General features: G+C 38.1%; 1 protein-coding gene across 2 annotated transcripts in view; it reads left to right on the forward strand.

Annotated features, from left to right (window-relative positions):
* Nucleotides 1–2,608: 2,608 nt before the first annotated feature.
* Nucleotides 2,609–12,796, forward strand: part of LOC110449027 (vesicle-associated membrane protein 4-like) — a 26,320-nt gene continuing 16,132 nt past the window's right edge. Inside the window, exons 1-4 of one of the 2 annotated variants that reach the window (XM_021495600.1) lie at nt 2,609–2,751; nt 7,211–7,277; nt 7,545–7,591; nt 8,011–8,061. In XM_021495600.1, coding sequence (XP_021351275.1) covers nt 7,212–7,277; nt 7,545–7,591; nt 8,011–8,061 — 164 coding nt within the window. In that variant the 5' untranslated portion in view covers nt 2,609–2,751; nt 7,211. Of the gene's footprint in view, nt 2,752–3,277; nt 3,451–7,210; nt 7,278–7,544; nt 7,592–8,010; nt 8,062–12,796 lie in introns of those variants that run through there. The other variant, XM_021495599.1, reaches the window with a different exon arrangement.

Below are 12,796 nucleotides of genomic sequence, written 5' to 3' on the forward strand. Positions count from 1 at the left end.
CGTGTTCGCTATAAGCAGCTAGCGTTTGTGTTCCAGTCTAAAAAGATTACAATCCCCTAACCCCGTAGGGGTTTGGGGTTATTTTACCTGCCTGCGTGCGCACACGATAAGTGACTTCTCGCAAATATAATCAAATATTGACGTGCGTGATAAATAGTGAAGGAGATGAGGATAGAACATACATTCAAGTTATGGCAGTACACATAATGAAATGTGTTTATGGTAATGAATTGAATGTATTTTAAGGATTCAAATGATATTTTGATCAGTCTGAACATCTTCACCAATGTGTCTTCTGTCGGAACTTTTAACTTTACCACTCCTTATACTACCACAACTCATGATGAGAGATTTCTTTTCCAAGAAAAGCGAACGACGATATTTAAATGGTTGTCAACTACTCTGGAGCATCATTTGTTAAAAACACGACAAAAGCAAATATGAGTTATGGTAACGGGTTGTTTCGCCCCAAATCCCGTTCGCCCTAAGGGTTGTTTCGCCCCAAATCCCGTTCGCCCCAGGTTGTTTCGCCCTAAAAAAAATTTTTTTTCTTTAAGTCATAAATATCATGTTAAAAGTTAAAAAACTTATCTTTCTCTTGAATCAAGATATAATTACGTGCCGGAAGGTGAAGAACGAACCTGTATATTCATCACCGAATCCTACAACGGACATACTAATATCCGGAATATACTGTATATTATCGTTTTCATTTCTTTACCTTAATTAAGTAATGTTGTTCTTTATAAAATGCACCTGTATATATTTTAACGTTAAAAATATTTAAAACATGATATAAACAATTAAAAAGCACCCTGTCACGTCAGCCATTTTATATAAAACAAATTTCTCTTAGTACATAGATACGTATACGAAATGGACATAGATTAGGTACAAATTGCGTATAAGAATGAAAAGAAATTAATACTTTAATTATATATATCTATAATATATAGATAAGATATGGACATATAATGAAACTAAATTAATTTCTCTAAGTACATAGATACGTATACGAAATGGACATAGATTAGTTACAAATTGCGTATATAGACTGAAACTACATACGTATATTAATTGCGTATAAGGATGAAAAAAAACAAATTTTTCTAGAGAAGTATACGAAATGTAAATAATTCCCCAAGTACATAGATACGTATTTTAATTGTTAAGCAGATGTGTACATTTGAATTATGAAATAAACGTTGGCAATTTACTTAGGGAATTATCAAAATACATTAAATATACTTGTATAATAATGTACTTGTCAGTCTGGCAGGTTCTATGCTGCCAGGTTCTATGCTGCCAACAGTCACACACATCACTTCAGATACCATGCTGTCTGCGTCTAACCACGGAGTCGCACAAAATGCACAAATCATCCATAACGTAAATTACGTTATGGATGATTTGTGCATTTTGTAACTTGTCATAAATAGAGCATTTCTCAGTACTGTGTTATAATTCAACATTACTAATGTTGAATTATAACACAGTATTGAAAAATGCTCTATTTATGACAAGTTACCTACTCAAAATTATCTACTCAAATATGCATATTAATTTTTATTGGTCGGTACTATCACGGACTTAAATCTAATTCCGTGGTACTATCAAAACTTCTCAAAATGGACATAATCTCCAATTAGCAAAAAACAACACGGACGTGTGCAGAAATCAAGTAAAGAAAACATCGTCACACGGCGACGAGTATGCGTACAGCCGTACACTAAACTAATTTAAATGTGTTAACATGGAAATAATATTGTTGTATACCCCGCAATTTTTAAAATAACACCATTTTTGTTTCATTTCACTATTCTTACTTAGTTCTAAAATTAAATTCAATATATGTTATAATGTGTGTCGGCGTTAAGAAAGTAACGTAATCCGTTTTTTTGCTTTACAATGTACTTAAAACAACACAAACACATTTTTTTTTTTAAATAAAACTGATTTTATTGATATGAAAGACTAAGAAGACTTAATTTGTGACTTAAAACAAATAAAAATGAAAAGAAAATACCAAACAATGTTTCGCCCTAAAAAATGTTTTAGGGCGAAACAACCTGGCGCGAAACAACCTCGGGCGAAACAACCTGGCGCGAAACAACCTAGGGCGAAACAACCTAGGGCGAACGGGATTTGGGGCGAAACAACCCGGAACCATGAGTTATACCGCGGATGAAATCGAGAATTTTGGAGTTCCTGCATGTTCATGTCAGTTGACGATATATTTCATGAGTTGAAGTGTCAATTATTTTTTTCAGAAGGCTGTACACATTCATATGTAAACAAATTGTGTCGTGATGTTCGCCTTTACAGGATATTTTTTAAGTAACTTTGAAGTCCGAAAATGATGGACATCGAACATCCTCATGAGCAGATGATTAGAACTCCCGAAAAAATTATCGGACTTGAGCAAGGCTGTGAACACCATTAGTAGTCCGAGACTTTATAGGTATGGGCAAATATCTCCTAAAATGCATTGTATGGGGGTCGGGGTTAAATTAAGAGATGACGCGTTCGCATCCTTAATAGATCGATTCTTTCGGGATTCTCTGGCAATATCTCAATGTACCATGAAAACCTTTAAACTTCCGAATTGACGTACTGTAGTGTTATTCGCGAGAATCCTACTTCCTGCTTGACACATTTGCAATTATCCAATGTTATTCTTTCGTTGTCCTCAATATTATGACTTAATGCACAAATCATCAGCGTAGTTCAGACAATCGCCTGGGAAATTAAGTAAGTTACAGTATGGATAAAATACATACACTATCTAAATTGGCGTTATAGCAACCTTTACACATACGAACAGTGCTTGTGACTTGTGTTTATACTGTATAAAACAGGTAATGCGTATAACAAATGGGCTAATCTCGTAGAATTATACGGTCCACTTACAATCTGCATCTTCTCTTATTGACTTCCTCCGTCGATACCGACGATTACGGAAGTAATGTAAGTCCATCTCCGGACACTTGGGAGGTAAGATATTTCTCCTACAAGAAGGATTGATACCAATAGTATATGTCCTCTGATCCTTTATATATATGAATTTGAACAGCCAATCATGCAAGTTGATGATGGTGTTCGAACAGCTTCCGTATCCTGTGACAGAGCTCATAGGCATGATGCATGACATTGTTATATCTTACATGTGTCCTAGAGGGTGGAAATATATTGTTAAAAAAAATTAAACACAATAAGTTGTTTTAGAATGTTGTGAATAGCATATACCTGGTGAGTCTCAAAAATAATTCAAATGAAATTGTCAATGCAGTAGGCCTACCACAAGTCCTAGACGGCTTGCGGCTGGTGGATGAGGAAGGATTTTGTATTACATATTTTCATTAAATTGTATTGGCATCTGCAGCCTTACTCCACCTGCTATACAATATTGTCAATAAATACAGCACAGCTTCCAAGGGTCAACACCACCAGGTATGGAAAGAGGTCCTTCCGCTATGAGGGCGCCCGCATTTGGAACAGCCTGCCGAACGAATTGCGTAAAGTGGAGAACTACTCCGAGTTCGGCAGACTGATCCGTAGGTGGTACGGGCCCGAGTGCGGATGCACTTTATGTGTTGGTTAGCGTTTTTGGCTACCTATTTTTTCCTGCTTTGTATGTGTCCTGTGCTGGCTGAAGTGTATTGTTTAAAATATAACGGGCAGCTTTACATATGGCTCTGTGCTTTTTGTCAGCTTTGTAGTTTACAATTTGATGCTTTTGTCATATGTTTATTTTCTGCAAATGTGCTGTACATGCTTCATATTTTTACTGCTTAACGTTTCAATGTGTATGTATTTTTGTAAAAGTTTTCTTGTTATGTATTTTTTGTTCTTTACATGTGTTTGTCGAAATACAAGCTCTTCGTAGCTTATGTTGTATGTTTATAATATTCGACGTAAAATAAAGCTTCTGTATCTGTATCTGTATAAATGAGGGGAGGGTAACTACGGAGACTCTACATAGATTTACGTGTAAAAGCCAACTGTCTGGTGTGTGACAGCCCTTAGCAAAAAAATGATAATGCTAATAGCATGAGTGCTGATTAATTCCAGCACATAATATGCATGAACACAACTGTAGCAAACTTTTCATTGGCTGCCACTTCTATCTAAAAATCCTTAATAACCAACTTGTGAAATTATAATGTACATTTGTAAATAAACAAGTGGTCAGCGCCCTGAATTGATTTAAATGATTGAATTCTTAATTACAGATATAAATAATCTGTCGTTTTATTCAAAGTTACATCATGCCATCAATGACAGCTAGTTTTCCGAGTTGTAATGTGTTTGTTATTTGTTTTTGTGACATGACAAAGCAAAGCAGTGCATATATAAATCAAAGACAGCTTTTTAACTGATGAAATAAAAACCTTTGTTTTAGCAATTTCATTTCAGTTCCAAGATAAAGAGGATATTTGATTATGTCGTCAGTAATAACAAATATATTTCACGAGTGTGGCTAATATTTTGATATTTTACACGAGTGCGCAGCATGAGTGAAAAATATCAAAATACTAGCCACACGAGTGAAATATATTTGTTATTACTGAAGACACCATTAAATTTTCTATTTATTACATTTTTAAAGCATAAAACATGAAAAATGTAATGCATTAAAAAAGGGCGGGAATCAGGAGCGTAATAATTAGCGCCATATCCTAATGGCGTCACACTTGACAACAAGGCTGCGTGCCATTTTGAATTGGATACTTAACGCAATTCCAACGTTTTCTGCTGTTTTCTGGTATTATTGCTTATAAAAATGTTATCAATTGTATGTTTAGGTAAGTGTGTGTACCAAACATTTACCATAACAACCACTTATTCTACCATCGCTTCATTTGAATCCGAACAAAAAATAGTTGCCTATGATTGGAGCGAATAGAAGATACCGTTATGATTGGTCAATATCAAAAAGTGATATTTTCACACTGAAAATATCACTTTTGATATTTGTCACAGTGTGAAAGATATCAGTTTATCAAGTTGATAGAATCCGATATTTCACTGGCAAAAATGTAATAAATATCCATCTTTTCTATAGGACTCACTTTTGGGTGGCCTTGATCCTTGTAGTGTACATGTGTTCACTTTAAAAAAAAAAAAAGGTTAGTCATGCATGAATTTTTGGATCTTATTTACCATCCAATAATTTGAATTATACATGTAGCTAATTAAAGATCAGTTAAGATAAGAATATGTATTCCATTATATTACTAAACTGTACATTGTCCTTTAAGAGTGTTATACTAATGAGATGCGACATAAGGAAGCCAGCATCAAGTTAACCTTGACAGAGAAATGTCTCATGTAGATGGCCCAATGTCTCATGTAGATGGCCCATTGGCTCATGTACATGGCCCAATGTCTCATGTAGATGGCACAATGGCTCATGTAGATGGCCCGTTGGCTCATGTAGATGGCCCAATGGCTGATGTAGATGGCCCAATGTCTCATGTAAATGGCCCATTGGCTCATGTAGATGGACCAATGGCCCATGTATATGGCCCAATGTCTCATGTAGAAGGCCCATGTAGTTGGCCCAATGTCTCATGTAGAAGGCCCAATATCTCATGTAGATGGCCGAATGGCTCATGTAGATGGCCCATGTAGATGGCCAAATGTCTCATGTAGATGGCCGACGGTCTCATGTAGATGGCCCAATATCTAATGTAGATGGCCTAATGTCTCGTGTAGATGGGCCAATGTCTCATGTAGATGGCCCAATATCTCATGTAGGTGGCCTAATGTCTCATGTAGATGGCACAATGTCTCATGTAGATGGCCGACGGTCTCATGTAGATGGCCCAATTATCCATCTTTTCTATAGGACTCACTTTTGGGTGGCCTTGATCCTTGTAGTGTACATGTGTTCACTTTAAAAAAAAAAAAAGGTTAGTCATGCATGAATTTTTGGATCTTATTTACCATCCAATAATTTTAATTATACATGTAGCTAATTAAAGATCAGTTAAGATAAGAATATGTATTCCATTATATTACTAAACTGTACATTGTCCTTTAAGAGTGTTACACTAATGAGATGCGACATAAGGAAGCCAGCATCAAGTTAGCCTTGACAGAGAAATGTCTCATGTAGATGGCCCAAGGTCTCATGTAGATGGCCCATTCTTGTAGTGTACATGTGTTCACTTTAAAAAAAAAAAAAGGTTAGTCATGCATGAATTTTTGGATCTTATTTACCATCCAATAATTTTAATTATACATGTAGCTAATTAAAGATCAGTTAAGATAAGAATATGTATTCCATTATATTACTAAACTGTACATTGTCCTTTAAGAGTGTTATACTAACGAGATGCGACATAAGGAAGCCAGCATCAAGTTAACCTTGACAGCGAAATGTCTCATGTAGATGGCCGCATGTCTCATGTAGATGGCCTAATGTCACGTGTAGATGGCCCAATGTCTCCTGTAGATGGCCCATTGGCTCATGTAGATGGACCAATGGCTCATGTAGATGGCTGAATGTCTCATGTAGATGGCCGACGGTCTCATGTAGATGGCCCAATATCTCATGAAAATGGCCTAATGTCTCATGTAGATGGCACAATGGCTCATGTAGATGGCCCATGTACATAGCCCAATGTCTTATGTAGATGGCCAATGTCTCATGTAGATGGACGAATGTCTCATGTAGATGGCCGACGGTCTCATGTAGATGGCCCAATATCTCATGTAGATGGCCTAATGTCTCATTTAGATGGCCCAATGTCTCATGTAGAAGGCCCATGTAGTTGGCCCAATGTCTCATGTAGAAGGCCCATGTAGTTGGCCCAATGTCTCATGTAGAAGGCCCATGTAGTTGGCCCAATGTCTCATGTAGATGGTCGAATGTCTCATGTAGATGGCCTAATGTCTCGTGTAGATGGCCCAATGTCTCATGTAGATGGCCCATGTAGATGGCCCAATGTCTTATGTAGATGGCCCATGTCTCATGTAGATGGCCCAATGTCTCATGTAGATGGCCCAATGGCTCATGTAGATGGCCCAATGTCTCATGTAGATGGCCAAAGGTCAAAGGTGTTGTGTTCAAATAAAACACTGTATTTTTGCATTGATGTGATCCATCCAAAAGGTGAACTTTGTTTAACATAATAGACACAGTTTCTCATTTTCATAAGTTACCCTGGAATTGTATTCTTAATGATGTTTTTATCTTTTTAAGGATGCCCCCAAAATTTGTTCGTAACCCTGGAAGTGGTGATTATGCCTCATCTAGAAGTGCAGAGACTGTAAGTATTTAACTAAATTGTAAATAATCAGTGACATTTATTTAATGTGAACAGCCCTTGACAAATTCACAGTGTAAATAACCTAATTCTTATATAATATAAATATAAGAAGGTCACAAGTATTTAATGGAAATCATCAGTGATCATGTATGATCGAAAAAGATTGAGAGGAAATACAGGTTTTAGCTACTAAATGATAAATCAATGCTGACAAACACAGAATACAGCATAAAGCAGTAATCTATATTATACAATACACTGTTTCAGAGGGCTTTGCTTGAGGCAGGATCTGATGAGGAAGATTTCTTCTTGCAGTAAGTGTATATTAAAACAGTACTACATTACCAGTAAATTGGCTTGCCCTTCCTTTTTCCTAACTGACTTCACTTCTAAAATAGGCCCTTGGGTCTGTTCCTGTCCCAGATACTTAGTCCCTTTGTCACAACATAGAAATTGTTGAGATTCCCACACTATAACCAAATGTACAATTGACAGTCATGAAGAGAATAAATACATGTGCCTAATGCTCGTCCCTTGGGACGCATTCTTTGGGTCATATGATAACTTAAAAACATTTGTTAGCAGGATAAAACTTGTTTTCTATGAACGCTTAAATATCCAGATGAGCAATACAGACCCTCTAGGCCTTTTGTTTGAATACATGAATAGGTATTCCAATGTTTATAGTTGGCAATCAAAGGAACTGATGTTTTCCCTGTATTCTATGTTTCAGAGGTCCCACCGTGAAAACCAATTCACTGCGGGAGGACCCCAAGATGGGCAGGTAGGATTAAGTAGTGTGGACTTGTGTGACACTAGTCTGATTTATACCATTGGTGTTACTGGGACTAGTCTGATTTATACCATTGGTGTTCCTGGGGGGATTAAGTAGTGTGGACTTGTGTGACACTAGTCTGATTTATACCTTTGGTGTTACTGGGAGGATTAAGTAGTGTGGACTTGTGTGACACTAATCTGATTTATACCATTGGTGTTACTGGGACTAGTCTGATTTATACCATTGTTGTTACTGGGACTAGTCTGATTTATACCATTGGTGTTACTGGGGGGATGAAGTAGTGTGGACTTGTGTGACACTAGTCTGATTTATACCATTGGTGTTACAGGGACTAGTCTGATTTATACCATTGGTGTTACTGGTAGGATTAAGTAGTGTTGACTTGTGTGACACTAGTCTGATTTATACCATTGGTGTTACTGGGGGGATTAAGTAGTGTGGACTTGTGTGACACTAGTATGATTTATACCATTGGTGTTACTGGGACTAGTCTGAATTATACCATTGGTGTTACTGGGACTAGTCTGATTTATACCATTGTTGTTACTGGGACTAGTCTGATTTATACCATTGGTGTTCCTGGGGGGATTAAGTAGTGTGGACTTGTGTGACACTATTCTGATTTATACCATTGGTGTTACTGGGACTAGTCTGAATTATACCATTGGTGTTACTGGGACTAGTCTGATTTGTACCATTGGTGTTACTGGGACTAGTCTGATTTATACCATTGGTGTTACTGGGGGGATGAAGTAGTGTGGACTTGTGTGACACTAGTCTGATTTATACCTTTGGTGTTACTGGGAGGATTAAGTAGTGTGGACTTGTGTGACACTAGGCTGATTTATACCATTGGTGTTACTGGGACTAGCCTGATTTATACCATTGGTGTTACTGGGGGGATTAAGTAGTGTGGACTTGTGTGACACTAGTATGATTTATACCATTGGTGTTACTGGGACTAGTCTGAATTATACCATTGGTGTTACTGGGACTAGTCTGATTTGTACCATTGGTGTTACTGGGACTAGTCTGATTTATACCATTGTTGTTACTGGGACTGGTCTGATTTTTACCATTGGTGTTACTGGGACTAGTCTGATTTATACCATTGGTGTGACTGGGACTAGTCTGGTTTATACCATTGGTGTTACTGACACTAGTCTGATTTATACCATTGGTGTTACTGGGGGGATTAAGTAGTGTGGACTTGTGTGACACTATTCTGATTTATACCATTGGTGTAACTGGTAGGATTAAGTAGTGTGGACTTGTGTGACACTAGCCTGATTTATACCATTGGTTTTACTGGGACTAGTCTGCTTTATACCATTGGTGTTTCTGGGACTAGTCTGATTTTTACCATTGGTGTTACTGGCACTCTTGTGTGACACTATTCTGATTTTTACCATTGGTGTTACTGTGAGTAGTCTGATTTATACCAGTGGTGTTACTGGGACTAGGCTGGTTTATACCATTGGTGTTTCTGGGACTAGTCTGATTTTTACCATTGGTGTTACTGGCACTCTTGTGTGACACTATTCTGATTTTTACCATTGGTGTTACTGGCACTCTTGTGTGACACTATTCTGATTTATACCATTTGTGTAACTGGTAGGATTTAGTAGTGTGGACTTGTGTGACACTAGACTGATTTATACCATTGGTTTTACTGGGACTAGTCTGACTTATACCATTGGTGTTAGTGGTAGGATTAAGTAGTGTTTACTTGTGTGACACTATTCTGATTTATACCATTGGCGTTACTGGGACTAGTCTGATTTGTACCATTGGTGTTACTGGGGCTAGTCTGATTTATACCCTTGGTGTTACTGGGACTAGGCTGATTTATACCATTGGAGTTACTGGGACTAGTCTGACTTATACCATTGGTGTTACCGACACTAGTCTGATTTATACATTGGTGTTACTGGGAGTAGTCTGATTTATACCAGTGGTGTTACTGGGACTAGTCTGACTTATACCATTGGTGTTACCGACACTAGTCTGATTTATACCATAGGTGTTACTGGGACTAGCCTGATTTATACCATAGGTGTTACTGGGACTAGGCTGGTTTATACCATTGGTGTTTCTGGGACTAGTCTGATTTGTACCATTGGTGTTACTGGGAGGATTAAAGAGTGGGGACTTGTTTGACACTAGGCTGATTTATACCATTGGTGTTAGGACTGGGCTGATTTATAAATGTACCATTGGTGTTACTGGCACTCTTGTGTGACACTATTCTGATTTTTACCATTGGTGTTACTGGGAGGATTAAGTAATATGGACTTGTGTGACACTATTCTGATTTATACCATTGGGGTTACTGACACTAGTCTGATTTATGCCATTGGTGTTACTGGGGGGATTACGTAGTGTGGACTTGTGTGACCCTAGTCTGATTTATACCCTTGGTGTTACTGGGACTTGTCTGATTTATACCATTGGGGTTACTGGGACTAGTCTGACTTATACCATTGGTGTTACGGGGACTAGTCTGTTTTATCCCATTGGTGTTACTGGGGCTACTCTGATTTATACCATCGGTGTTACTGGGAGGATTAAGTAATATGGACTTGTGTGACACTAGACTGATTTATACCATTGGTTTTACTGGGACTAGTCTGTTTTATCCCATTGGTGTTACTGGGGCTAGTCTGATTTATACCAGTGGTGTTACTGGGACTAGGCTGGTTTATACCATTGGTGTTACCGACACTAGTCTGATTTAATACCATTGGTGTTACTGGTGGGATGAAGTAGTGTGGACTTGTATGACACTAGTCTGAGTTATACCATTGGTGTTAGTGGTAGGATTAAGTAGTGTTTACTTGTGTGACACTATTCTGATTTATACCATTGGTGTAACTGGTAGGATTAAGTAGCGAGGACTTGTGTGACACTAGCCTGATTTATACCATTGGAGTTACTGGGAGGATTAAGTAATATGGACTTGTGTGACACTAGTCTGATTTATGCCATTGGTGTTACTGGGCGGATTAAGAAGTGTGGACTTGTGTGACCCTAGTCTGATTTATACCACTGGTGTTACTGGGGGGATGAAGTAGTGTGGACTTGTATGACACTAGTCTGAGTTATACCATTGGTGTTACTGGTGGGATGAAGTAGTGTGGACTTGTATGACACTAGTCTGAGTTATACCATTGGTGTTACCGACACTAGTCTGATTTAATACCATTGGTGTTACTTGGACTAGTCTGATTTATGCCATTGGTGTTAGGACTGGGCTGATTTATAAATGTACCATTGGTGTTACTGGGGCTACTCTGATTTATACCATCGGTGTTACTGGGAGGATTAAGTAATATGGACTTGTGTGACACTAGACTGATTTATACCATTGGAGTTACTGGGAGGATTAAAGAGTGGGGACTTGTTTGACACTAGGCTGATTTATACCATTGGCGTTACTGGGACTAGTCTGATTTGTACCATTGGTGTTACTGGTAGGATTAAGTAGCGAGGACTTGTGTGACACTAGACTGATTTATACCATTGGAGTTACTGGGAGGATTAAGTAGGGTGGACTTGTGTGACACTAGCCTGATTTATACCATTGGTTTTACTGGGACTAGTCTGCTTTATACCATTGGTGTTTCTGGGACTAGTCTGATTTTTACCATTGGTGTTACTGTGAGTAGTCTGATTTATACCAGTGGTGTTACTGGGACTAGGCTGATTTATACCATTGGTGTTTCTGGGACTAGTCTGATTTGTACCATTGGTGTTAATGGGAGGATTAAGTAGTGTACTGGGGGGATTAAGTAGTTTGGACTTGTGTGACACTATTCTGATTTTTACCATTGGTGTTACTGGTAGGATTAAGTAGCGAGGACTTGTGTGACACTATTCTGATTTATACCATTTGTGTAACTGGTAGGATTTAGTAGTGTGGACTTGTGTGACACTCGTCTGATTTATACCATTGGAGTTACTGGGACTAGTCTGCTTTATACCATTGGTGTTACTGGTGGGATGAAGTAGTGTGGACTTGTGTGACACTAGACTGATTTATACCATTGGCGTTACTGGGACTAGTCTGATTTGTACCATTGGTGTTACTGGGGCTAGTCTGATTTATACCGTTGGTGTTACTGGGAGGATTAAAGAGTGGGGACTTGTTTGACACTAGGCTGATTTATACCATTGGTTTTACTGGGACTAGTCTGTTTTATACCATTGGTGTTAGTGGTAGGATTAAGTAGTGTTTACTTGTGTGACACTATTCTGATTTATACCATTGGCGTTACTGGGACTAGTCTGATTTTTACCATTGGTGTTACTGGCACTCTTGTGTGACACTATTCTGATTTTTACCATTGGTGTTACTGGCACTCTTGTGTGACACTATTCTGATTTATACCATTTGTGTAACTGGTAGGATTAAGTAGCGAGGACTTGTGTGACACTATTCTGATTTTTACCATTGGTGTTACTGCGGGGATTAAGTAGTGTGGACTGGTGTGACACTAGTCTGATTTATACCCTTGGTGTTACTGGGACTAGGCTGGTTTATACCATTGGTGTTTCTGGGACTAGTCTGATTTTTACCATTGGTGTTACTGGGCGGATTAAGAAGTGTGGACTTGTGTGACCCTAGTCTGATTTATACCATTGGTGTTACTGGGACTGGTCTGATTTATAAATGTACCATTGGTGTTACTGGGAGGATTAAGTAGTGTGGACTTGTGTG

Source organism: Mizuhopecten yessoensis, unplaced genomic scaffold (assembly GCF_002113885.1).
Source record: "Mizuhopecten yessoensis strain PY_sf001 unplaced genomic scaffold, ASM211388v2 scaffold4421, whole genome shotgun sequence".
Classification (NCBI taxonomy): domain Eukaryota; kingdom Metazoa; phylum Mollusca; class Bivalvia; order Pectinida; family Pectinidae; genus Mizuhopecten; species Mizuhopecten yessoensis.